We start from the raw sequence: 25298 nt of genomic DNA, 5'->3' as shown, positions 1-25298 counted from the left end.
GGAGCAAGGCTGGACTGGGACAAAAAATCGGCCCGGGCATTTTGACTAGAGACCGGCCCACCAGGATAAAGATTGAAAATGTGACGTCATTCAGGGGTAAAACCGCAAAGGATTCTGGGAACTTGTGGCAAGAGGTACTAGCGCACGCAGGCTTTCAATTGAACTCAGTTACACAGGATAAAAAGAAACACAAAAAATGGCAAGAAGCTGTTGTATTATTAACTGCAACAGCCGGTCGCATGACAGCCACGGGAAGCCGATCTTTTTTTTTTTTTTAATCGGATTACGTCGTTGAAGAGAAATGTTTTAAGCCATGTTTCCGAAGTAAGAGCCGACGGATGGTCTGGATATACCAAATATAACGTCCCAGAACACTCCAGCTCACATGTTAGTCTGCTCCAAGCATTCCCACAAAGGTCAGAGTTTTGTAGTAGTTAATGCGTCATTTTTCTTAACATAATTGGTGATATAGGTTACAAGCAAGTCTGGCGCTGAACAGAAATTGTCGCGCTATGCTCCTTTGTTTATTGTGCATAAATAGTGAATTGTCTTGACACAATATTGCGTTTCACTTCTGTTATTACCATGGTACATTGACAAAAACATATACTTTTATTCACAGGATAAAACAGTTGTTTTGTATCACTAATTGTCCAGTGCGATTACAAGATACAATATTATTGTCACTGCTACATTTCTGTAATGAACCAGAAATTATTTCCACTACTAATTAATTACCGTTGAGCTCAAAGGTCCTATTAATAAACGGTTAACGAATGTGTATTTATGACGATGATTTGTGAGACTGGTAAACTTACCTTTGTTCGTACAATGGTCTTTACACGGTGCGTTTCAAGGTCCTGCACCCATCCATCGGTAAACTGTACCTGGGCTTGTTGCAGTGACCTGAAGTTACTAAACTTCATGAGTGTATGCACTCACTCCAAGAACCGTATGATTATAAATATGAGCGTGGTGAAAGTTGGGCAGCACGCTAACGTCTTTTGTCCACTCTGTGTGCTCGTAAGGGTCTGACCCTTTCACACCTTTGATTTTTTTCCTCGTATCTTTTCTTTGTCTTTTCGTCGAGTCTGTCTTTGTACGGACCGGCATTGTTCTCCTTTTGTTTTGTACATTCCTTTTTTGTGCGGCAAAGAAAAAACAAGAAGGTATTGGAACCGGAAAATGAACGTTTTGCGGTGCTGCAAATGCTTGCATTTGATGCGGTACTTGGATTGTTTTGCCACGAGTTCCCGGCATGCAATGCGCGAAAACAAGGGGGCGGGTGCATTCGGCCTCCTCGGCTGTAATTGGTCCAGCCCAGAGTCGATCATGACCAATTGGCCAATCCAACACCTTTCATTATATATACCCTTCCTAAAAAAATAAAAAATAAAAAAAAATCCATCGGCCCATAAAAACAAAAGTTCGCCAGCGGCCCACCGGGCAAATGCCCAGTATGCCTGATGGCCAGTCCAGCTATGGCTGGGAGTAACGATGTGTTCACACCGAACGTGATAGATGCGATCAAAACGCGCCAGATTCACACCTCGACGCGTGTCCAACGCGAATTCATCGCGTGTCAAACCTGAAATGTGGGAGGAAGTTATGCCAGACGGTATCTTTGCAAGATGGCAGCTGTCGAGCTAGCACTTGAAGAGAGAGTCTCCCTTCTCTATTCACCGTGGAGAGCAGAGCAGCAGCGTAAAAGACGTCCTCGCCGTACCTGGGTCCATCAGATCCTGCAGAGGCATGAGCAGTTTGGTGAGTTTCACCACTTGCTCCACGAGCTGCGCCTGGATGACGGCCGCTTTCAGCGATACCACCATCTTTCCCTCGCTCAGTTTGAGGACCTGCTGTCCCACGTTGGTCCCAGTATCGCCAAGACACCAACTACAGGCAGAGCGCCTGTCCATCTGCCTGCGGTTAGTAAAAGTGTTTAATACGGTAGTCCTTTATTGATACCTGTGCTAATATATGCTAAACTATTGTTTATACACTGCTAACATGGATGTGGTATGCTAACAGTGAATGCTGTTGGTGTTTACTGAAAGCAAACTGTGGTACAGAGACGACTATTTATAATATTTCTAGTGATTTATGCTGTTATCAGTGTTTGCAATGATAGCATGGCTGTGGTGTCATATCAATATATGCTCTCGGTGTTTGCTGATATCAAACTGGTATGAGGACCACTGTGGGTTAATCTTTGTAGTGATACTCACTCCTTTTTTTTATTTTATTTAGACCTGGTTTAATTCTGGGATAGTTGAATATTTGTATATAATCCCTGCAGCTGTCAGACTCTATAACAGGGGTCACCAGCCTTTCTTAAAACTGAGAGGCAGATAAAATTGTGAACAGTTTTTAGTTATATGGTTCTATCTAGCATATTTTATCTTGATATGCTGTCTTATCACAGCATATTTTTTTCCAAAATATTAACAATGATTTAAGCAAGGAAAGGGCTACATGTCAACACACAACTCTTTATTTCTATTAATGTCTCACTTCATTCCTACCTGATTGACATGTTTAGGAATTATGAGTGATTGGCTCACTGTAGTTGTAAAAGTTGCTACCAATCAAATTATGATACGTTAAAGTTAAAACAAAACACAACTGACTGTTTTAGATATCATCTAATATACATTTTGTAATTATCCTTATAATTACAAAATGTTTTATGTAAGATTTAAGTTTTGTGATTTAAATCTGACATCACAAAAGTATTTTGGAATTTGAATAATGTATCTTGTAACTGCAGTACACATAATACTGATTTTGAACAATTTTGTCCAGGTTCCTTGCCACCGGGGACTTCTTTAGGACCATCGCGTTCAGTTTCAGAGTCGGTGTGTCCACGGTGAGCCAGATCACCCCCCAGGTAGCAATGGCCATCTGGGACTGTCTAGTGGACGACTTCATGCACTGCAAAAAACGATTTTCAAGAAAGTAAAAAAAACCTTGTTTATGGACATTTTTTCTTCTTTTTTGCCTAAAAAGAAAATATATTCTTAACAAGCAAGTTTTGGACAAGAAAATAAAGCTTATTCTAGGAAAATATGTCTAACTTTTCCTTAAAAGGATATTTCAGCTCATCTTGAGCTTTATTTACCAGTTACAAGGCATGACAATGGTTTGGTTGAATTTCCAGAATAAAAATAAGATTATTTTTCTCATTTCAAGAGTAAGGGCATTTAAACAGCTGCTCAGTTTAAGAAATGTATTTATTGACACTAAAGTTTAATATAATTGCTGTCAAGTTTGACACAATATGCAGTATATGAACAAAGGCAGGAACTAAAAGCACATGGTAAACATGAAATACAGGCCCATTTGAAAAACAGAAACAGCACAACTCATTCACTTTAGGCCATGTCAAACAGAATAATAGATCAGCATCAGTATATCTATACTATGGCAATGCTAAAATCGCATTCAACTGTCAGAATTTATAGGAAAACAACAACTTCATTTTAAAAATTGTCACAAAACTGTCCAAAACAATAACCTGAAAATACAGTTCATGCATGTAAAGCAGTGTACCTTTTATAAAACATATGTTGAGCTCACGTGTAGTCCGATTACATCACCCAGGTAATATTTCATGACCGCACATGTCATATCTTTGTGTGTGAAACTGTAATATGGAATGGAATCTCATATCATATCATTGTTGGCTGGCTTTCCACCACTGAATCAGTCCTGGGGGGGAAGAAAGAAAAAAAAAACAAACAAAAAAAACAAAACACCTGGGTCACCTGTATGGAGAAAAAAAACAGAAGAGAAAGCAAACAACAAAGAGCAACATAATTAAAAAAACGGCACCATCACAATAAACTAGCTAGCAGTAGATATCAGTAGATACTAAATAATAAACGATATTGTGCAGCACGCAAGATAGACAGCACACAATGTGCTTTGAGGCAGCAGCCAAGAAAGCTGTAGTCCGCGTCTGTGAATACCCGTGTGTACACCTGTGTGCATACCTGTGTGGATCAGCATGCTTGCATTCCAAAGGTTTCTCCATGTAACGATCTGCTAGGGAGTGTGGGGAGCCACAGCCCCGTCCTCCAGGGTATGAAGCAGACATCCAGAGGCCCCCAGAACACAAGAGACCAAGGAAGACCAACAGAGGGGCAGCTGCGCCACTGTCCCAGTAAGAGCTGAGGAGAGTCCCAGATGAGGGCTCACTCAGCAGCCGCGGAGCAGAAGCCAGGGGGAGTTGCAGTGACACGCCCGTGAGCTCCGCTGGCAGCCAGCTGTGCCTGAGTGACCAAGCCCCAGGCCGAGAGGCCGGGGGCACCCCACCTCCGAAGTGGCCCGAGCGAGCCCCAGGCTCCAGGCCCCGATAAGCGGCCGCCAAGGAGTGAGCCGGTGTGTACCCGGACGCCCACCCCCAGACACAAAGAACCACCAACGCACCGACACCTGAGGGAGTCCGCCACTGGCAGGGGAAGTGGTGGTGGGTGGAGATAGGCCTCCAAACCTTGGAGGGCCTGAGATGTCCCCAGAGAGGTGGCGTCTGATACCCAACCTGACATATAGACACAGACATACAGGCACACACAGATACAAACATCCATTCCCACCCTCATGCTCTCATATGCACTTACTCCACACTCAACCAACGTGGAGACAGACATAAAGAGACGCTGTACACACGATCACACTCCCCAAGCGTACTCTACGAACCGGGTCTAGGTACCCTTGCCCCTGGAGGGGGGAACTGCACCCAGACCCAGGTGGTGTTACCCTTTTCCCTGCGGTGGGGAGAGGCAGACCGCCCCGACTCCGCAGCAGCAGGGAGGCCCCACACTCCCGACCGCAGTCGGACGGCCAACTCCTCCTAGCCCCCCCGCTCCAGCAGGCCGCAGAGAACGGGGGTGAGAGAAGACTTCAAACCTCCCTCCACCCGCTCATTGTAGTGTTGATGCATGTGTGTTCTAAGGTGCAATTAAAACCCAGGAGGGCATGGAGCTACCTGCCAGAGAGCAGCAGGTAAGCGCATAGTCCCTCCTGCTAGCCCTCAATGTCTACGTGTATTCAAAATTGAGAGGTGGGCAACGACGCCAGGGGTGAGGTGTACACCCTGATGGTAATTTGGACTCCGTGTATCATGCCCACCCCCAAGATCCTATATGTATGTGTAATGAGAGTGTGAGTAATGTGAATGTCTAAGTTGAGGCAGAGGCAGCCAGAAGGAGACAGAGGGGGGGGTAGCCTCCTCTGCACCCTGGTGACATACCCCTACTCCAAGGCCCTGCATGTGTGGGTGGTTGTGGTGGAGCGGGAAGAGGGAGGCAGCTGGAGATGGGGAGGGAAGGAAGGGAGGGGTCACCTGCCCCTCCCTTCGGCCAGCTCCCCCGCTGACCCCAGTAGGCACTCCCATACTCTGCGACCCGCCAGGGAAAGGGGGTGCAGGCCAATCCAGACCGGGGCCCAGCGCAGCAGCGCCCCCCGGCCCCACAGAGCCCGGGACAGTCCACCCAACCCCACCACAGAGAAAACTGCACCCACCACACCATCCACTCATCTTCCAGACTACATGAGACAATAGACGCCCAGGCTGAGATCTTCCTCCACCTCTCCTGTATCTCCCCCTCCTGCAGAGAGTTCCTGAGGAGAGGAAAGCTCCTGCAAGGTGTGACAATCTCCCCCACCAGTTGAAGAGCCCCCCAGGTGGCTCGACGCACCGGCGGCACCCTGCGCCAGGGATGGGCCACCATGCACCCACCCGCCCACAACCTCGGCAACACACAAACCAGGACCCAAGGCCCCGAGGCCCGGCCAGGGCCCCAGCCCAGAGACGGAGCGCCCTCAGAACCTCACGCCCATCCCGGACCCACCCAGGGGCAGCCAGGCTACCAGGTCAGTAACCCACGTCCGTCAGCACAGACCCTCCCCTAGCCCCGCTGCACGCAGCCACGAGGAAACAGTCACCCGAGAGCCAAAAGAGCCCCCAACCGGACATGACCGCTACCCCGGGTTGAGTCCCCCAAGGAAGATGCCTCCGGGGAACCCCCCGACGCCCTAAGCCTGTCCCTACCCCCACACCAATCACAACAGTGAAGGCGGGACCAAACTATGACCCCCCACCCCCACTAGGTGATGGAGCTGATCAAAGGAGCCCAGAGCAATTGATCTGATGTGGTGGCAGAGGCTGTATCAAGACTAATGTAATCTAATAGATAATTTCTATATTGGTTAGAATTAAGATTGTTTTTATTTTTCCAGTTCATGAGGACAGTTTTCTTGGCTATGCATAGGGCAGTGAAAACCATATGGGCTATATTCTTTTCTGAAGTGACATTATCTAAGCTGCCCAGTAAACACACTAAGGGGGAAGTTGGAATGTTACATTTCAGACACTTTGATAAGTCTTCACATATCTCGCGCCAAAACTTCTGCACTGGTGGACAGAACCAAAGAGCGTGAATGTAATTGTCTGGTGTATTGCCTTGACAGTGTGAGCAGTTGTTGGAAGATGTAAAGCCCATCTTGAACATCCGATGACCTGTATAGTGCACTCTATGTAGTATTTTGTATTGTATTAATTGCAGACTGGGATTTTTAATCAATTTAAAGGTTTTTAAGCATACCTGAGACCAGAAGTTTTGGTCTAAGCTGACTGATAAATCTGCTTCCCACTTTGCAATAGGAAGGGATATTGATTCATCTAATTTAGAAAGTGTTCTGTATATTTTAGATAATAATTTGGGGGATTTAAGAGTAAGGAAATGTGCCGCACTTGGTGGTGTTTGTAATTCAACTTGACTGAGGTTAAATTTCTTTTTTACTATGGATTTAATTTGTTGATATTCTAAAAATCTTTTCTTGTTGATCCCATATTGTGCAACTAGTCTGTCAAATGGAATACATTCTGTTCCCTCTAATATATGTTCTAAGTATTTAATTCCTTTACAACTCCATTCTGGGAAATTAATCATATTATTGTTTTGTAATATGTCAGGGTTATTCCAGATAGGTGTACGTTTGCATGAGATTAATGAAGACTCCGTTATTTTTAGAAACTCCCACCATGCTGTCAGAGAGAAGCTGATGTTGATACTTTTAAAGCATTCATGTCTTTTGATGTTTGAGCTAATAAATGGTAGTGCCTGTTCAACATCTAGCCAGGGCTCATCTAAGAAGGTATGTTTTGACCATTCTGAGATGAACTGAAGCCTGTTGGCTAAGAAGTATTGGTGAAAATTAGGCAGATCTAATCCTCCTCTATCCTTGGTTCTTTGTAGCGTTTTTAAGCTGATACGCGGGGGTTTATCTTTCCAAAGGAATTTGGAAATATATGAATCCAGAGATCTGAACCAATCTTGTGATGGTTTGTTAGGGATCATCAAAAATAAGTAATTTATTTTTGGCAAGATCATCATTTTTATAGTGGCGACCCTTCCCATGAGTGATATGGGTAAAGATTTCCATCTAGTCAGATCGCCTTCTACTTTCTTTAGAAGTGGGATGTGGTTTAATTTAGTTAAGTCTGAAAGCTTAGGAGAGACATTAATACCTAAATATTTAATATTTCCGGATTGCAGTGGGGCAGAGGAAGAATTATGGAAGGAGCAGTTAATGGGGAGAACTGTAGATTTTGGCCAGTTAATTGAATAATCTGAAACTCTTGAAAACCAGTTTATTAGAGTAATTACCTCAGAGAGGTTGGTTTGTGTGTTTTGCAGAAAAAGCAACACATCATCCGCATAGAGACTGATTTTATGTTCTATGTTCTTACATTTTATGCCCTTAATTGTTGTATGCCCTTAATTGTTGTCTTGATTCTTGCTGCACAGTCTATTTACGCCTACCTACATACCAGTAGACACTCTTTCAATGATGAGCACTCAATGATGATGAGCTGGGAGTCAAAGAGGCCAGGAATCAGTGTCGACTCACAGTTCTTTAGCCACGCAAACAAACCACAATCTGCATAGCAATCCACTGTCGAATCAGTTTGCAAGTTGTCTCTTCCTACATGTTAGCTTAACCTCCGTGCTCTACCATGTGCCTAATAGCGCAACTGTGCTCTCTCACTACAAGGGCGCTCTCACTCACAGTCGGCAGCCTTTTCAACACTTTGCAGCAATTCCCCAACTCTCTGTGAATGATACTCCTTATCATTAAGCAATTGTCATTGATCAATGGTCTTTGATCAGTGGTTGTTGATCAATGATCAGGACAATTTGCATATTAACCTCCTAGGACCTGGCGTCCACATTTCTGGACATCACATTTTGGGATGTCTAGACCAAAATACTTAATTTTTCTCTACCAGGGCCGGATATCCACTTATGAGGAAATTATACTGCCACTGTTCAATCAAAATTTAAAACAAATGTCCTCATATGTGGATCTTATTTTTCTCAGAAACAAAAATTAGGGGAAAAAAATCTGGTAATTCTTTATTTTTACATTGATCAGGTCCCAATCAACCCAAAAAGCAAAGAAAAATGAAAAATGCATGCATGAAAGAGTTCGGGTCTTAGGAGGATAATGATCGTAAACTAACAGCCCATTGTTCATTTAATTGGCTAGTTTCAGTCATTGTGCAAATGTAATGTTTATAAGATTGGAGGAACCTGTAATCAGCTGAGACTAAAGAAGCCAATTGGATGAGTGTTGAAATGTTTCTCCCACTGAAAATGCTAAGTCCAGATGAACAGAGTGAACTTTTTGGGGTTAATGATGGTTATTACAAATTAGTTCTCTCTTCTAAGTCTGATGGTAATCTTTTTTTTCTCACAGTAACCTTGTTATATAAAGAGGAAAATATCAGTTCAAATGTATCAGATCTGTTTCTCTTCAGAGTCTGTCAGGTTGGGGGGAGCCAGTCGCTGTGTAGGAACAGTGGAGCTGAAACATCAAGGAGAATGGAGACCAGCAATTGACTATGACCTCAGGAAAGCAGCTGTTCTCTGTAAACATCTGGACTGTGGATCTGCTGTTTCTGCTGTAATCAGACCGAAGTCCTCACCTGCAGATGTGCTGGGGATCAGCTCTGACTGTTTTCAGTCTGGAACTACTCGAAGTGAGTGTGCAGCACCAAAAGCCTCCAACTACACCCTGGATCTCATTTGCTCAGGTAAGATCATGTGTGACATCATATATGACAGCCAGAATTTCAGGGTAATCCTCCCTCTTTAAGTTTTAAGTTCTCCGAAGAAATGACAGAAATCACCTGCTTCACCTTAAATAATCAACTGTCTTTACAGACTTGCTGGTTCAGCCCATCATCCAGGCATCCTCCATGGATGGGGTTTATGAGGCCCAGGAGCAGGGGCTTACAGTATCCAGGTACTCCAACTTCACCATCAGCTGCTCCATCCAGCCACAATACCCAGGAGGCTCCTTCCAGCTCACCTTCAACTCCACCAACACAGCGTACAGCTACACCCAGCCAGCTGTCAATCACTCTGCCCACTTCCTGTTTCCTGCTGCAGTGCCCGCCCACCAAGGAAACTACAGCTGTGTTTATCACATCTACGTTTTCTCTCATAATTTCACTGCTGAGAGCCACCTGCTGCCTGTCACTGTCTCAGGTAAGCTGAGAGATGATGAAATATCAGTCTGGAAAAAATATCAATCTAAACTTACTGAAAATTATCTGGAAACATCCTATGTGACTAAGATTATAGAAAGTGTATAAATGTCAATAGAAAACATTGTTGTATCACATGCATTAGTAATTAACTTAACACTCATTGGAAACAAGATCGCATATATAGTAGTTTGTTGTTGTTTTTTTTACACATGAAAATGACAGATTATGATTTTTGCACTCCTGTAACGGTTGTCTTTAAGTTTACTGGTTGTCCTGCTTCCCGTTCCACTAACTCTGTATATGCAGTCTGCGGACTTGTGTTTCTCATATGCATCTCACTGACCACTAAAAAACAAATTAAAAAAAGGCCAGAGTCAGGTTACTGAGATGTTTCAAGGCTGAAATAAAAATTTCTTACTAACCAAGCAGAGAGAGAGAGTTCAGTCCTCAGCTGAGCTTTATTCAAAATCCTAAACTATACTTCAGTACTACAGCTACAAGAAGTATTCAGAGAGGAGTGATGATTTACAGAAGTGCCATCAGCAGTCAAGTATTAAAATCTTTTCAAAAATCTTTTTACTTCTTTCCTTATGACACTCTGCTTTCTGCTCAGAGTTTGTCAGCTTGGTAGGAGGACCCAGTCGCTGTGCAGGAACGCTGGAATTGAAACATTTGGGTGTGTGGAGACCAATGGATAGCTCTGACTGGACCATAAAGGCAGCATCTGTTATCTGTGAACATCTGGATTGTGGCTCTGCTATTTCAGTAGAATGGCGAGAGGATTCCACAGAGAAATCTGTGTGGAAGATCCAAGACGGCTGCATTGAGTCTGGATCAGCTATAAAAGAATGCTTACAACTTAGGTTGTCTTCCTTCTCTCTGTATCTCACGTGCTCAGGTAAGCCTATCAATATGATCACATTACACTGATAGTAATGTGTCAGGTAGACGCATAAATCACCTAGACTGGCAGACAATCTTCATCAGCCTGGCAAAGCAGAGCTTCAGGAGTCCAGTGGAACAACCAGCAGCAGCTTCTTTGGTTGCCACTGTCACATCCCCGAGTGACTGACTGGCCACAAGTGTTAACAGCTCAGCTTAGCCAGGGTTCATTATTACCTTCACCCCGACACAGCCTTTGTTTTCCAGAGCACCTCCAAATACTCCTCATTTGAACTTGTCAATGTATTTGAATGCTAATGCTAGTTTCTAGACAAATGTTAAAAACCTCGGTGTGTGCCTTGAGGGTTCCTTTAGACTGTGTAGACAGGTGAGCGCATTAGTCGAATCTAGCTTTTTTCATCTGAGACCGCTAGCCAAGTAAAGCCATACCTGCCAGCTTGTGTCTTTGAACGTGTTAGTCATCTGTTAATTACTTGCAGACTAGACAACTTTAATCCTCTGTACTTTGGTTTAGACCAGGCTTCTATTTATCATCTGCAGTTGATCCAAAGTGCAGCTGCTCCTCTGCTGACTGGTACAAAATGAAAGGCGCATATAACCCCAGTGTTGGCTTCTCTACATTGGCTTCCTGTTTCTTACAGGATCCAATTTAAAATATTACTCTTTGTTTTTAAATCAGTAAATGGCTGAGCCCTCTCTTACCTTTCTGAGTGTCTATTTATTTTTGCTCCAAAAAGAACCAGGAGGTACGGTTAAAATCCAATGCTATTCATTCCACAGTCTAAACTTAGATCTTGTGGTGATGGAGCCTTCTCTGTGGCAGGTCCCAGACTCTGGAATAGTCTGCCTCTAACTGTTAGATTTGTATAAATGCTGGAACATTTTACATCTGTATTGAAGACACATTTTTATGGTCTGGCTTTTAGCGCAGGTTGACTGAAACATGTTTTCTTTTAACAGTCCTAGTTATTGTTGTTTTAGTTTATTTTATTGTCCTATTGTATTATTCCTTCTGTTTTATATTTTATTGCATCATTGTTGTTCAATTTACTTATTTTAGTTACATTTCAGTTTGAAAAGCACTTTGTGCAGCATGGGGCGTTTGGAATGTGCTATATAAATAAAGTTGACCATGACTTTTCCTGCATAGCCAGGTCTCCATTTAAGAGACCTTTAATGTTAATGAGACTTTTTACAAGGAAAAATAAACGATATATATTCTCATTATGCAGACACATTTGCACATACATTCCATCCCCATCACAACAGACGATATTATTCCAGACCTCAAAGGGAATATCCATAAACATAATAAAAATACAAATATTTATAAGTTACTCTGCATCAACTGTCTGTCTGGTCATCTGGCTGATCTGAATTGCCAAAAAAAACCAAAACAAATAGCCTTCTCAATGTAAGATATACAGTGGTATGCAAAAGTTTAGGCACCCTTGATAATTTTCATGATTTTTCTTCATAAATCATTGGTTGTTTGGATCAGCAATTTCATTTAAATATATCATGTAGCAGATGAACACAATGATATTTGAGAAGTGAAATTAAGTTTATAGGGTTTACAGAAAGTGTGCAATAGTTACTTAAACTAAATTAGGCAGGTGCATAAATTTGGGTACCCTTGTCATTTTATTGACTTAAATATCTTTAGCACTAATTATTGGAAGACAAAATTTGTTTGGTAAGCTCACTAACCCTTGACCTACATACACAGGTGAATCCAATCATGAGAAAGGGTATTTAAGGTAGCCAATTGCAGGTTTTTCTCCTCTACATCTTCTCTGAAGAGTGACTACATGGGAGCCTCAAAACAACTCTCAAATGACCTAAAAACCAACATTCTTTAACATCATGGTTTAGGGGAAGGATACAAAAAGCTATCTCAGAGATTTCAGCAGTCAGTTTCCACTATAAGGAACATAGTGAGGAAACGGAAGACCACAGGTACAGTTCTGTTTAAGGCCCAAAGAGGCAGGTCAAGGAAAATCTTAGATAAGCAGAGGTGGAGGATGGTGAGAATAGTCACAGTCAACCTACAGACCAGCTCCAAAGACCTACAACATCATCTTGCTGCAGATGGAGTCACTGTGCATCGTTCTAATATTTAGCGCACTTTGCACAAGGAGATGCTGTATGGGAGAGTGATGCAGAAGAAGCCCTTTCTGCGCACATGTCACAAACTGTGTCTCTTGAGGTATGCTAAAGCACATTTGGACAAGCCAGCTTCATTTTGGAATAAGGTGCTGTGGACTGATGAAACTAAAATTTAGTTATTTGGACATAACAAGAGGTGCTATGCATGGTGGAAACAACACAGCATCCCAAGAAAAAAATTTGGTGGTGCTTCCATCATGCTGTGGGGCTGTGTGGCCAGTGCAGGTACTGGGAATCTTGTTAAAGTTGAGGGTCGCATGGATTCCAGTCAATAACAGCAGATTCTTGAGAACAATGTTCAAGAATCAATCACAAAGTTGAAGATGCACCAGGGCTGCATATTTCAACAAGACAACGGCCCCCATATACTGCTCAAAATCCACTAAGGCATTCATGCAGTGAAACAAGTACAACGTTCTGGGATCTCAGTCCCCAGACCTGAATAGCATTGAAAATCTATGGCGTGACTTAAAGTAATAATAATAATAATGGATTGGATTTATATAGCACTTTTCAAGGCACCCAAAGTGCTTTACAATACCACTATTCATTCACATTGACACACTGGTGGAGGCAAGCTACGGTTGTAGCCACAGCTGCCCTGGGGCGGACTGACAGAAGTGAGGCTGCCATATCGCACCATCAGCCCCTCTGGCCAACACCAGCAGGCGGTAGGGTAAAGTGTCTTGCCTAAGGACACAACAACCAGGACAGAGAGCCCGGGAATCAAACCGGCGACCTTCTGGTTACAGATGCGCTTCCCAACCCCCTGGTTTTCCTTGCTCGGAAACCATCAAACCTGACTGAACTGGTTATGTTTTGTAAGGAAGAGTGGTCCAAAATACCTTCAATCAGAATCCAAACTCTCATTGGAAGCTGTAGGAAACATTTAGAGGCTGTAATTTTTTCAAAAGGAGGATCTACTAAATATTGATCTAATTTTTCTGTTGGGGTGCCAATACACCTGCCTAATTTCATTTAAGTAACTATGGCACACTTTCTGTAAATCCTATATTCATTTCACTTCTCAAATATCATTGTGTTCATCTGCTATAAGATATACTTAAATGAAATTGCTGATCCAAACAACCAATGGTTTATGAAGAAAAATCATGAAAATTATCAAGGGTGCCTAAACTGAATTCATATCACTATTTTTTTTTGTAAATAGTTTGTAAATAGATCATTGCAAATATTCAAGCATTGTACATATTGAGCGCTGCAGTAGGGGTGGTCAATAGTTAACTTTTTATTTACCATAAAAAGTTGATTAGTGACATTGATATCAGACTTGGCTAATGGTAGCAGAAGTGTTCATCTTAGTAGAGCTGGGCGATATATCGAGTTTTTAAAACATATCGATATATTTTTATACGAGATATAAGATGTGACAATATCCTTTATATCGATATAGTCTATGTTACGTTATAATTATAGTTGTGGAGCCGCAAGTTTGCCTCTCTTTCGTCCACTTTTGTCTCTACGCAACGTTACTCCGCCTCGCCTTCACTGAAGACAACTCCCCCTCCTCCCCCATCGCTTCACGTGCAGGCAGCGACAAGATGGACACGGCAAATCTCCGTTAACGAGTTACTGCGCATCGCCCCATGCGTGGGGCTGGACGGCGTCAACGTGTTAACGAGCTAACCGCGCTAACGAGCTAACCGCGCTAACCCTAAAATCCTTTCATTCGCTCAAAAGTTGATAGCGCGCCTTATGTATGAATTCTGGTTGTGCTTGATGGCCGCGAACCGATTTTATGTGGAACACGGCGCTCAGCAATCTGTCAAAAAATGTTTTAGTACGACTTTGGTAAACTACGAAGCTGCAGCACTTGATGGATTGTCGGCGCATTACGGCTACCGAGGAGCTTCGCGGAGTGATCCGTACTGTGCTTCAACGTAATATTACCTATTGTGTGTGTATAAGGACCATAAATGGCACCTGTAAGAGACGTGGTTATGAAGCGGATTTCAAACTCCAGGCTGTCAGTCACACAGTAAAACTTGGGAACAGAGCAGCTGTGAAATCTGTCTGTCTTTGTTATTACGCTCAGCATCTTTTAGTTTACATTTTGACTGCACAATTGTGAGCTCTTTGTTTAGCACAAAAACAACCTTGTTTTCTTTTATTTATGGAGCATTATTATTTAATGAATGCTCATAATTTAATTTTGAGTAATTTTTCATGTACATCTGTGCTGTATGTTAATAAAAGTGCTTGTGTGACATCTGGGACACAGCTTTGACTAAGAACTCTCTTTTTGTTCTTACTTTATGGCTTAAAAAAAATATCGAGATATATATCTTATATCGCCATCCAGCTAAAAAATATCGAGATATGAATTTTGGGTCATATCGCCCAGCCCTACATCTTAGCTGAGGTTATTCCCCCATAAGAAGTATCTTTTTAAGTGTTCTCCTTTTTCTATTGGTGCTTTCACACCATATAACTGTGAAAGTACCACCAGTCAAATCCAGGTTGATCTACTTCCATGAAGAGGTTGTCTGTTCCTTCTCTCTGTATCTCTGTGGCTACTCTGCCTTCCTCCCACAGTCACAAAACCTCCAAGTTAGTCTCAGAAAAAATATTTTTCGTGTGTGTCTGCTGTCTCTGATCTCTCTGTTTGATCTTCTCTGATGTCTCCAGACTCTGTCAGGCTGCTGAATGGTTCCAGTCTGTGTTCAGGCAGACTGGAGGTGAAGTCTAACCAGAGCTGGTCCTCAGTGTGTGAAGCTGACTTTGACCAGCAGGATGCAGAGGTGGTCTGTAGGGAGCTCGGCTGTGGGCCTCCTTCGGTCCTCCAGGGGGCGCTCTATGGAGAAGTGGAGGTTCCAGTGTGGAGCAAAGAGTTGCAGTGTGGAGGCCATGAGTCTGCTCTCCTGGACTGTAGAAGCTCAGGCTCAGCTAGAAACAGCTGCTCACCTGGCAAAGCTGTTGGACTCACCTGCTCAGGTAGAAGAGGAGCTGCAGCTGTGATGTGGTCAAACTCGTTTATTCTTTTACTGATGACTCTCTACTTTCTGTTAGAGCCTCATGATCTCAGGTTGGTGGGAGGAGCCAGTCGTTGTGCAGGATCACTGGAGCTAAAACTGGGAGATTGGAGACCAGTGGAAGCTTCTGAGTGGATCCTGGGCAAAGCAGCTGTTATCTGTGAACATTTGCACTGTGGTTCCCTTGATTATGTGGAGGCTAGAAATGAGTCCTTGCTCAGATCTGTTTGGAGAGTCAAACCTGACTGCGTTCAATCTGGATGTGCTCTGAGGGAGTGTGTAACATCAGAATACTCTTTAATGATTATGAATTTCACCTGCTCAGGTAGGCTCACCACTGACATCATCCATGACAGTTATACCTGTCACATGCTTTCTGTCATGAATATAATGTTTGCTTAGTGGTCTTGATTGTAAAGATTGAGAAAGCTTCAGACCCTCCAGGACACACTTGCAGGAAGCATTATGCTCTGTGTTTGGTGCTCATTGTTTGAATGAAAGGTTGATGTAAGGTGACCTTGTAGAATCTGTGTGTTTACAGACCTGCTGGTTCAGCCAAACATCCATGCATCCTCCATGGATGGGGTCTTTGAGGCCCAGCAGCAGGGGCTTCAGGTGTCCAGCCGCTCCAACTTCACCATCAGCTGCTCTATCCAGCCACAGTACCCAGGAGGTTCCTTCCAGCTCACCTTCACCTCCTCCAACACGGCATACAGCTACACCCAGCCAGCTGTCAATCACTCTGCCCACTTCCTGTTTCCTGCTGCAGTGCCCGCCCACCAAGGAAACTACAGCTGTGTTTATCACATCTACGTTTTCTCTCATAACTTCTCCTCCGAGAGCCGCCAGCTGTCTGTTGCTGTTTCACGTAAGCTGAAGTTTTCTGATTTTTTTGGATGCATATAAACACATTTGACCAATCACGGCACTGAAGAGAGTGAAACAGTCAAAGTGTTCAACATGGCGGAACACTTGTTTGTTGTGTCACAGAATAGCTCACAATCAGGTCTTTGAAATCATCTCTTCCTTCTCATGTGTTGTCCCAAATCTGCTACCCCACTGAAATCCTGAAATATGGATGAAAGCTTCAACTGCTGGATCAGACCAGAAAATTCTCCCTGCTGCCGCTTTCTCCTGAGAATGGCATGCACCCAGGATCAGGACTAGCTCATCGTCGCTTGATGTTCTCTCCATTTTTTCCACACAGTGGGCTTTCTGAGGATACTTTTTTTTTTGTAAAAACTTAACGTGCTCAGTGTGTGTGTAGGTTATATGGCAAGTTCACATACGGGAAAAATTATAGCATCTCATTTTTGTGTATGAGCCTTATAATTAGAGCAAAGATCATGTTTCATCACCTGGATAAGTCTGGTTCTGAGTGCGGTCAACTGCGAGAAAGATACAAGCATCATCTCATCTATCATGCACCCCTCAGCCATTTTCAGGTGTACTTCCTACACCTAGCTAAGACTCAGATACTTTATTCAGGACCCAGAACCAGGGTTAATCTGCTAATAGCTCACTTTGTTACTATGATACATAGGGCCATCCTGGCGTGCATGAAGACCCACACCTGATGTTGCGTTCCAGAGTTTTCATTTGTCAAAACCGCAGTGGTCTCAGGACTGATGTTTAGGTTCACTTAATCCCTACAAACCAAAAAGTGCTTCACGGTGAAAATGGATAATGAGCCGAAGCAAACTGAAAAAGTAGCCCAAGAGTTTCTAAAGGAAAAAAGATGGGTGATTCTTTAACAACCAAAACAGCCACCTAATGTCAGCACAACAGAGGAACTTTTCAGAATAACCCACAAGCAGAGCATCTCAGGGAGGGGATCCAGGATTTAGTGAGTGATGTTCATAGGTCCTCAACTTCAGGCAGCCAGTGACTGCAAAGGATTATTATGAGTATAAAAAAACAATCCGTATATTTGACCAATTCGTGAGCATTCTGAAAATATGGATTAAAGTGTTTGTAATTGAATACTTGGTTAATACTTTAGTTTACTGTTTAGCTAAACTTGATGATTTCATTTAAACATCCCCTGTGATGGTGTACTGAAACAAAACTGTCCAAATACTTTTTCTATACCACAGTACAGTGTCTCAAATTATATTTGTAATATTTCAATGAAGATATATTTGCACTTTCAACAAATAATTAGAGATGTATCACTATTTTTAGTCTGATTAACATATTTCATTTCACATATTCTTATATTACTATTCTTATATCTGAACAGCTGTAAAAATGACTGTTTCTTCTCAGAGATCAATCAAATATTTTATTCAGGTTCAGTGTAATAATTTAAACTACTGAACTCATTAAACTTTGTTCCATCCAACAGCTCCAGCAGCTCCAACAGTTCATACCATCACAGGAGTCATCCTGCTGCTGATTCTCCTGATTGTGATTACTGCCCTTTATTTCTGCTGGAAGGTACTGAAACATCTTTGTTGCTGAGAATGAACTGACAAGAGGATCAATGCAGTCAGTCTGATCTGTGATGTCTCTGCAGGCCAGCAGGGAGCAGACGCTGAGCAGAAAGGACACTGACGTGGTTTACTACAACTACAGTGATCACGGAGAAGGAGGATCAGCTGAAGATGAAAGTCGCCAGGGAGGAGAGGAGGACCTCAAAGAAGCTCATCTCAAATCCAATTGAATTTCTGAAAAATGACTATCATAATAGTTAACACAACAGTTTTCTATTGAATATAAACTTGTGTACTCACTTCACTGATGTATTGCTTCATTTAAAACTAGAGGGGAAAGCACAATGTCATCCAACAAACCAGGGGCGATTCTAGGATTAGAGCTTTGGAGGTGCTGAGCACCCAGAGAGCTGCCCAGCCAGGCAAGATAAATCATAAGATTCTTAAATTCATCAAGTCTCTCTGTGCCTGGGTCCTCGTCTCAAAACATGACATCACTGTTTTATACATTTTAACACAATTTAATCCCCATATTTGTGAAAGAAAAGCAAAACACTTTTTTGAAAAGTCTGTAACAAAACCATCAAATCTGATCAAGGTTATTTAAATGCTGCAACTGAAGAATGGATCGGAATAAAAAAAAAATACATATCCTAACCTTAATTACTGGGGGAAAATAATGAGTGATGCTCATAGTGAGTAAAAAGTAAACTGAGTGCATTGTTTGGACAGAGATTTACTTTTAATGTGTATGTATAATATAATACAGATACATAAAAAACACTCCCAAAACAGAATAAATTATTACAAATAAATCTTTACTGCAGACACTAATTTTACTAATTTAATAATACTAATTTTGTGTTGTAAGATTTATGGGTTTCATTCTTTCATAGTGGTACTTAGGAGAGCTTGACACTGTGAGAAGTTTGAGAAAAACTGATAAGTGTATGTGTGCTTTTGGAAAACATTTAAAGCTGCTGTACAGAATCTTTGAAACAAGCTTAAAACATTTTTAGAATATAAACAGAGCACTCTGCTTCTCTTTACAGCTCCTCACTCCACCAGGACTCTGTTTGGCACTTTCTGATAGTGCGCAAATGTGATGTACGTACTGCAGCAGTCATACAGACAACTGGACGGTCCAAAAGTTGGCCTACCTATTACTGGCTGAGGTTTTATTAGAGTTGTGGCTGAACTACATAAAAATATATCATTAATTTTAATCTCCCCAATCAATGATAATGTTATGTTGGAATGTTTTTAAAGAGGGTCAAAAATGTTTCAACCCAGTTTGTTTTGCAGATTCTGTACAGCAGCTTTAATATGGGGAGGACACAACTTCCAGATTGTTTGAGTAAAATCTGGTTTTTTCTCTTTTTGCCTGTCACTTTTCCTGTCTGTTTTCTTACCTGGTTCTTCCTGACCTTGTACTTTCTCCTCACGTTCCCCTCTTTCCTCGCTCTAATTGTATTCAATTAGATGAAAAATTACATTAATATGAAAAGAATACTATTAAGATCACTAACAAAAAGTCCTCTCTCAGTGTACTTTCAACCAAAAGGCAAATAACCAAACCACATGAACATCTATTAAAAGATATAAACATTGAAACACTGATCCAACATTATTCTTGATTGACGGATCATTGGATTTTACACTTTTACCTGAATGTGGCTTCTTTTTAAAAAAAATAAAACCTCCTTATATCCATTATGAACCTGGCTGTCTCTCTGTACACAAACACACGCGCACACACACACACACAACAGCAGTTATAAGGTTAATGGGCATTCAGTCAGTTAGCTAGTTAGTATCCATTTCAAACAGGACAGTGGTAACAACAGCAGGCTACAGACAATTTTAAGTTTTAGATTTTAAATAGGTTGTATAACTTTTAATAAGAGCAACAGGACGGTCAAATGTCGCTGATTTTACTACAGAGCAGGACGGATTGTAGAGTAGCAAACATCAACCGAAAAGTCAAAGGAGCTTGCAAAGAAAAGCGTCTGGACTTCTTTAAGTTGCTTGAAGACGTTTCACCTCTCATCCGAGAAGCTTCTTCAGTTCTAAGGTCAAATGGTGGAGAGTCCCAGATATAAACCTAGTGGGAGTAACCCCCCACAGAGGGACAAAAGGACCCCCTGATGATCCTCTAATCGCCTGAGCCAAGGTGTGAAACTGGGTGTGGGTCCCAATCAGCTAGAGTTTCGGGTGAGCTCATTGTGAAACCTGGCCCCACCTTATCATGCGAATTCCTGGGATCAGATGGCCCAGGATGTGAGTGGGTGTTAAGGCGTCTGGGAAGGGATCTCAAAACTGGATTATAGATGGCAGAGAGTTGGTGTCGTAAACCCCCGCCTCTGTTCAAAGATGGTCGCTCACAGTGGACATAGATGGCTTCTTTCACTCCTCTTTCAAACCATCTGTCCTCTCTGTCCAAAATGTGAACGTTAGCATCCTCGAAAGAGTGTCCTTTATCCTTAAGATGCAGATGGACTGCTGAGTCTTGTCCTGTGGAGGTGGCTCTTCTGTGTTGTGCCATGCGCTTGTGAAGTGACTGTTTGGTCTCTCCAATGTAGAGGTCTGAGCATTCCTCGCTGCACTGTACAGCATACACCACATTGTTAAGTTTGTGTTTTGGCGTTTTGTCTTTCGGGTGAACCAGTTTCTGTCTGAGCGTGTTGCTGGGTCTGAAATACACTGGAATGTCATGCTTGGAGAAACCGAAAAGTTTTCAACACTGCTGGTTTCCTGGTGAAATTTTTCTTCAGTAAAAAGAAACATGGTCTGACTCCTACCAACTATATAAAGAGTAACTGAAGGTTAAATGCAGCTAATATGTCCTGTTTTAAGCCAGGCACTTACACCTCAGCTCCGCTGCGTCTCAGCCACCATCGCTCTGGCAGCAACGGCGCTAGAGCCAGAGCAAGGGAGAGCTGGAACAAACCATTTTTTTGGGGGGGGTATCTATACTTTTGTTCTTAAAATGTTACGTCTCAACCAAGTACTGTATGCTTTTTATGTTTTTAGTAGTGTGTCACACAAACAGCAAATATTGTCCAAAAAAGTAAGAAATCTTTGGGGGTGCTTTGATTCATTTTGGGGGTGCTGAAGCACATTTATTTCTTACACTTTAAGCCAGGGGTGGGCAATCTCAGTCCACGCGGGCCGGTGTCCCTGCAGGCTTTAGATGTGTCCTCAAACCAACACAGCTGATTTAAATGGCTAAATTAGCTCCTCAACATGTCCTGAAGTTCTCCAGAGGCCTGGTAACGAACTAATCATGTGATTCAGGTGTGTTGACCCAAGGTGAGATCTAAAACCTGCAGGGACACCGGCCCTCGTAGACTGAGATTGCCCACCCCTGCTTTAAGCCCACAGAGTCGTGCTGACAGATTTTTTTTTTGTCCTTTATCACAGCAACTTTTTCTTTATCATTTAGAAGAACAGTTAAATATGGAACTTCTGCAAACTGTATGTGGCCCGCCATGTAAAATGAGTTTGACACCCCATCTAAGCCTTTCAATCAATCAATCAAAATTTATTTATATAGCACATTTTTAAGACCGAAGTACACCAAAGTGCTTTCCATTAAAATCGCAGTACAAATAAAATCACAATAAAATATAAATTACAAATATATAAAATATAAGATAATTACATAATCTAAATACAGAGCCAGATGTAAATTACCCTAATTTGCCTTAAATGCTAGATCAAACAAATACGTTTTTAAACGTGATTTAAAAGACTGAATGGAATCTGACGCGCGAATATGAAGAGGGAGAGTATTCCATAGCCTGGGTGCAGCAACGGCAAAGGCACGGTCTCCTCTGGTCTTCAGCCGAGACCTAGGTTGCACCAAGAGCAGTTGGCCCGATGATCTTAGTGCTCTCTGAGGGCTGTACAGACAGAGGAGATCAGCTAAGTAGTCAGGTGCCATATTGTTCAAAATTTTATAAGTAAACAATAGAATTTTAAAATCAATTCGATATCTGATAGGAAGCCAGTGTAAATTTTTCAGAACAGGGGTGATAGAGTCAAACTTTCTAGTGCCGGTCAAGAGACGTGCTGCGGCCTGTCCAGTTAAGCCTTTGTCCAACAGAGTCCTTCCTCTGGACACAGATCCATTCGCATGGTGGAAAAACTTCAAGCATAAGAAGATTGAAGCTACGCTAGCAGAACAAGACCATTTGTTCCAGGTACATCTGCACCAAGTGAGAGGATGACATTGATACTACAAGTACATCTTATCTCTCAACAGAGAGTGTGGACAGACTGATGTTTTTGCAGAGGCAGGTTGTTTTAAAGCGGTGCAGCGTGTGTTATTTTGGTTTATGCAGCATTTTTATATTGATGGCTTGCTGTTTTATTTAATTTTACATTTAGATAATGCAGTAACACATGTTAAGAAACAGCAATATTTCAAATAAATAAAAAGCTTAAATCAGATGAAAGAAGATCAGATTTCAGGACTGGACTCTTCACAAACACTGAAGAGTCAAAGTTGGATTGAACATTTCTACACTGTGTCTGAGTTCAGTGTCTCTAACATCCCCTTTACTCACTGATTAGAAAGACAACAACATGTTGGACTGTTTCTGGATCATGTCAGTGACATGTTACTTTCCCACAACCACTTTACTAACACTGAGTCACCATGAGAGGGGCAGCAGAAACAAGCTCACACTGACAACTTTAGAACAACATTAGAACAACGTGACAGAAACACATGTATTTGTGAAGAACCCAGAGTGACTTTGTGTTTAATTTGTGATATCAGGGAGGGAGCTGTTCTCACACACTGTTGTACTGATCATTAAACAGCAGGTGGCGACCTCACTTCAGTTAAAGCACAGTCACAGAAACACACTGTGGGCTTCATATATTCGTGTAAAATTATAGCTGCTGTATCATTTAAATTTGGGATACTTTTTGACGTTTTGATTCGGACAGGGGGAACAAATTGCGGCAGGATCAGCTCAGATCGTGCTCCCAACGCAGGGGAAACCAATTCTGCAGGGGAGACCTACCTTGGCACTTGTGCAGGTGAAGCCAAAGGGAAGATGCTTCACCGTATTTTCTAGTCTTTGGCTTGGAAGAAAGTTGGTTTGGAAACATACTTGGCAATGCTTCATCTCTTGCTTTGCGTTTGTGTGTGAGCCCTGTCAAAAACCTGTCAATTACGCTAGCATTGTCCAAGCGTTCTTTTTTTTTTTTTTTTTTCATACCGCCCCACCCGCCCCTGCAATGGCTCTGCACTCACCCCTAGGGGGCGGGCCTCACACTTTGGGAACCTCTGTGTTAAGGTATTAAAAAATATCACACTGTTAAAAAACAAATGAATGTGAACCTTCTTCAGTCCATTTTTAAATATTTTCCCAGCTGCTGTTTGAACCGCAGAGCTGCTCTGGTTCCTTCACCCACTCTGCTTCTCATCTCCTCCAGTTTCTGGACCTTCTCTGTGTTTCCTTTCTCCTTCATCTTCTCAATCAGGAAGTCCAAGTGGACAATGGAATATGCTGAATCAGCTTTCAGAGCTTGCTCATCCAGTTTGACAACAAGTTTGTAGGACTCATTTAATAACTGTGACTCATCTGCTGTCTGTTGGATAATTTCCTTTTCAGGGTTTCCCAAAAGATTCTCTATTCTTTTCCTATAATTTTTATTTTTCTTCAGACCTTCTGGAAACTGTTTCAGTTCAGTCAGGCCACATCTATCTTTCAGATTTTGGATGCAGGTCGTCAGTCTGATTCGTTCATTCAGAACTTCCACAGATATCATCAGTCTTTGAGCTGTACCTTTTTCCAGAAAGGCTGTGAACTCTCTCATTCCTCTCTCTGTTACTGTCCATGCAAATTCCAAACTAATTTCGTTTTCCTCTGTTCGCTCTTCATGCTGGCAGCTATTAAACAGGAAGTGAACAGGCTGATTCTTCTCATTTTTGGCACATTTAATGTTTGCTGCTTCAAGAGCTCGAAAAGCATTTTTAGGACGTCTTCCATCTGAGTGTGTGATCAGAGCTACAACATTTTTCTCCATGTTTTCTCCAAACAGAGACATCACTGAATCAAAGACATTTATCGCTCGGTCACTCAGTCGATAATCTGACATTTTCATCACCAATCCCAGTGCATGAACTTCATGAACTCCATTCTCTGATCCAAACAAGTCCAATAATTGCTGACTGATGATGTCATGTTTAATCCCTCTGGTGTCTCCATATCCAGGAGTATCGATGATGGTCAGAGAGTAGGGAAGAGTTTTATCTTCAAAACCAAAGATCTCGTACACGATCACATCTAATGTCTGACTTTCTGCCTGACTTTTCTTCTCCTCCTCTACGATCTGAAACCAGACTTCATCCTCCCACTTCACTCCCATGCTGTAGTTAAACAGAGAGTTGATCAGAGTAGATTTTCCTGCTTCTGTTTCACCTACAAGTAAGATGGTTTTATTTGGCTTGTTTGGATTTTTTTCACCAACAGTTATTCTTGTCAGAGTTCCAAACTTCTGTTTTTTTGTTCTCAGCTGGTAAACAGCAGGAGGTCCTGAACGGGTCAGATCACTGTTGGAGATGATGTCCTTGTACTTTGAGATGTTACTTGTCCTGCATAAAAAGCAGAGTTTCAATCAGAAGTTACAATCGAAGTACAATGTTTTTGAGTAGTCATGTCTGTGCCTCTATTATCTGTATTACTTGCAGGATTTTAAGGCACCTGTATTTCAGTACTGTGTCAAATTACAGCTGCTGTTAGTGATGTGTCGGTCGCGAACGAAACAGCTCTTAGAGTCGGCTCTTTGAAGTGAACGACACGAGCCAGCTCCTTATTGGGAGCCGTGGGTTTTTTTTTTCTTTCTTTCTCTCACCCTCTCTCTCGCGCTTTTTCACTTCACTCCGCACGCGAGCCTTGTGCTTGCGCTGAGCAGAGGGGGGAGGGGCAGTAGTTAAACTCGCAGTAGCACAGGAACAGAGCGGCAGGGAAAGAGAGAGAAAAAGAGCCAGGGACAACAACAAGGGACAAATCGTCACATTAGAAAGGTATGGTAACAGTGTTGCCAACTTAGCGACTTTGTCGCTATATTTTTCAGACTCCTTTAGTGACTGCGGTAATGCAGTCATCTAGCCATCACAACTTGCCTTTTTGTTAAACCCGCTCAAACCCTAACACTTGCTCATTTTTCCTGCTTCTAACATCAGATTTGAAAAGGAAATTTTCACTTGCTCTACTAACA

General features: G+C 42.3%; 3 protein-coding genes across 6 annotated transcripts in view; 1 reads left to right on the top strand and 2 right to left on the bottom strand.

The window, feature by feature from the left end:
• LOC309712219 (scavenger receptor cysteine-rich type 1 protein M130-like) overlaps positions 1 to 19775 on the top strand; it is a 34464-nt gene extending 14689 nt beyond the window's left edge. The window contains exons 8-15 of the mRNA XM_082542867.1: positions 8825 to 9100; positions 9231 to 9557; positions 10173 to 10457; positions 15281 to 15586; positions 15662 to 15949; positions 16166 to 16492; positions 17972 to 18063; positions 18143 to 19775. Of these exons, the coding sequence (XP_082398993.1) occupies positions 8825 to 9100; positions 9231 to 9557; positions 10173 to 10457; positions 15281 to 15586; positions 15662 to 15949; positions 16166 to 16492; positions 17972 to 18063; positions 18143 to 18289 (2048 nt within the window). The 3' untranslated portion in view covers positions 18290 to 19775. The remainder of the gene's footprint in view (positions 1 to 8824; positions 9101 to 9230; positions 9558 to 10172; positions 10458 to 15280; positions 15587 to 15661; positions 15950 to 16165; positions 16493 to 17971; positions 18064 to 18142) is intronic.
• The window catches only part of LOC309712231 (CD5 antigen-like), a 229228-nt gene that overhangs the window by 102413 nt on the left and 101517 nt on the right, over positions 1 to 25298 (bottom strand). The gene's annotated exons all lie outside the window — the stretch shown is intronic.
• The window catches only part of LOC309712218 (NACHT, LRR and PYD domains-containing protein 3-like), a 26454-nt gene continuing 20910 nt past the window's right edge, over positions 19755 to 25298 (bottom strand). For all 4 annotated transcript variants that reach the window (XM_082542865.1, XM_082542864.1, XM_082542863.1 and 1 more), the window contains 2 exons: positions 22155 to 24672; positions 19755 to 21581 (listed from right to left, as the gene is read on the bottom strand). In XM_082542865.1, the coding sequence (XP_082398991.1) occupies positions 23421 to 24672 (1252 nt within the window). In that variant the 3' untranslated portion in view covers positions 19755 to 21581; positions 22155 to 23420. The remainder of the gene's footprint in view (positions 21582 to 22154; positions 24673 to 25298) is intronic.

Source organism: Aulonocara stuartgranti (genome assembly GCF_965226115.1).
Source record: "Aulonocara stuartgranti genome assembly, chromosome: 7".
NCBI classification, from domain to species: Eukaryota; Metazoa; Chordata; class Actinopteri; order Cichliformes; family Cichlidae; genus Aulonocara; species Aulonocara stuartgranti.
This window is presented reverse-complemented; position numbering and strand designations above follow the sequence as displayed.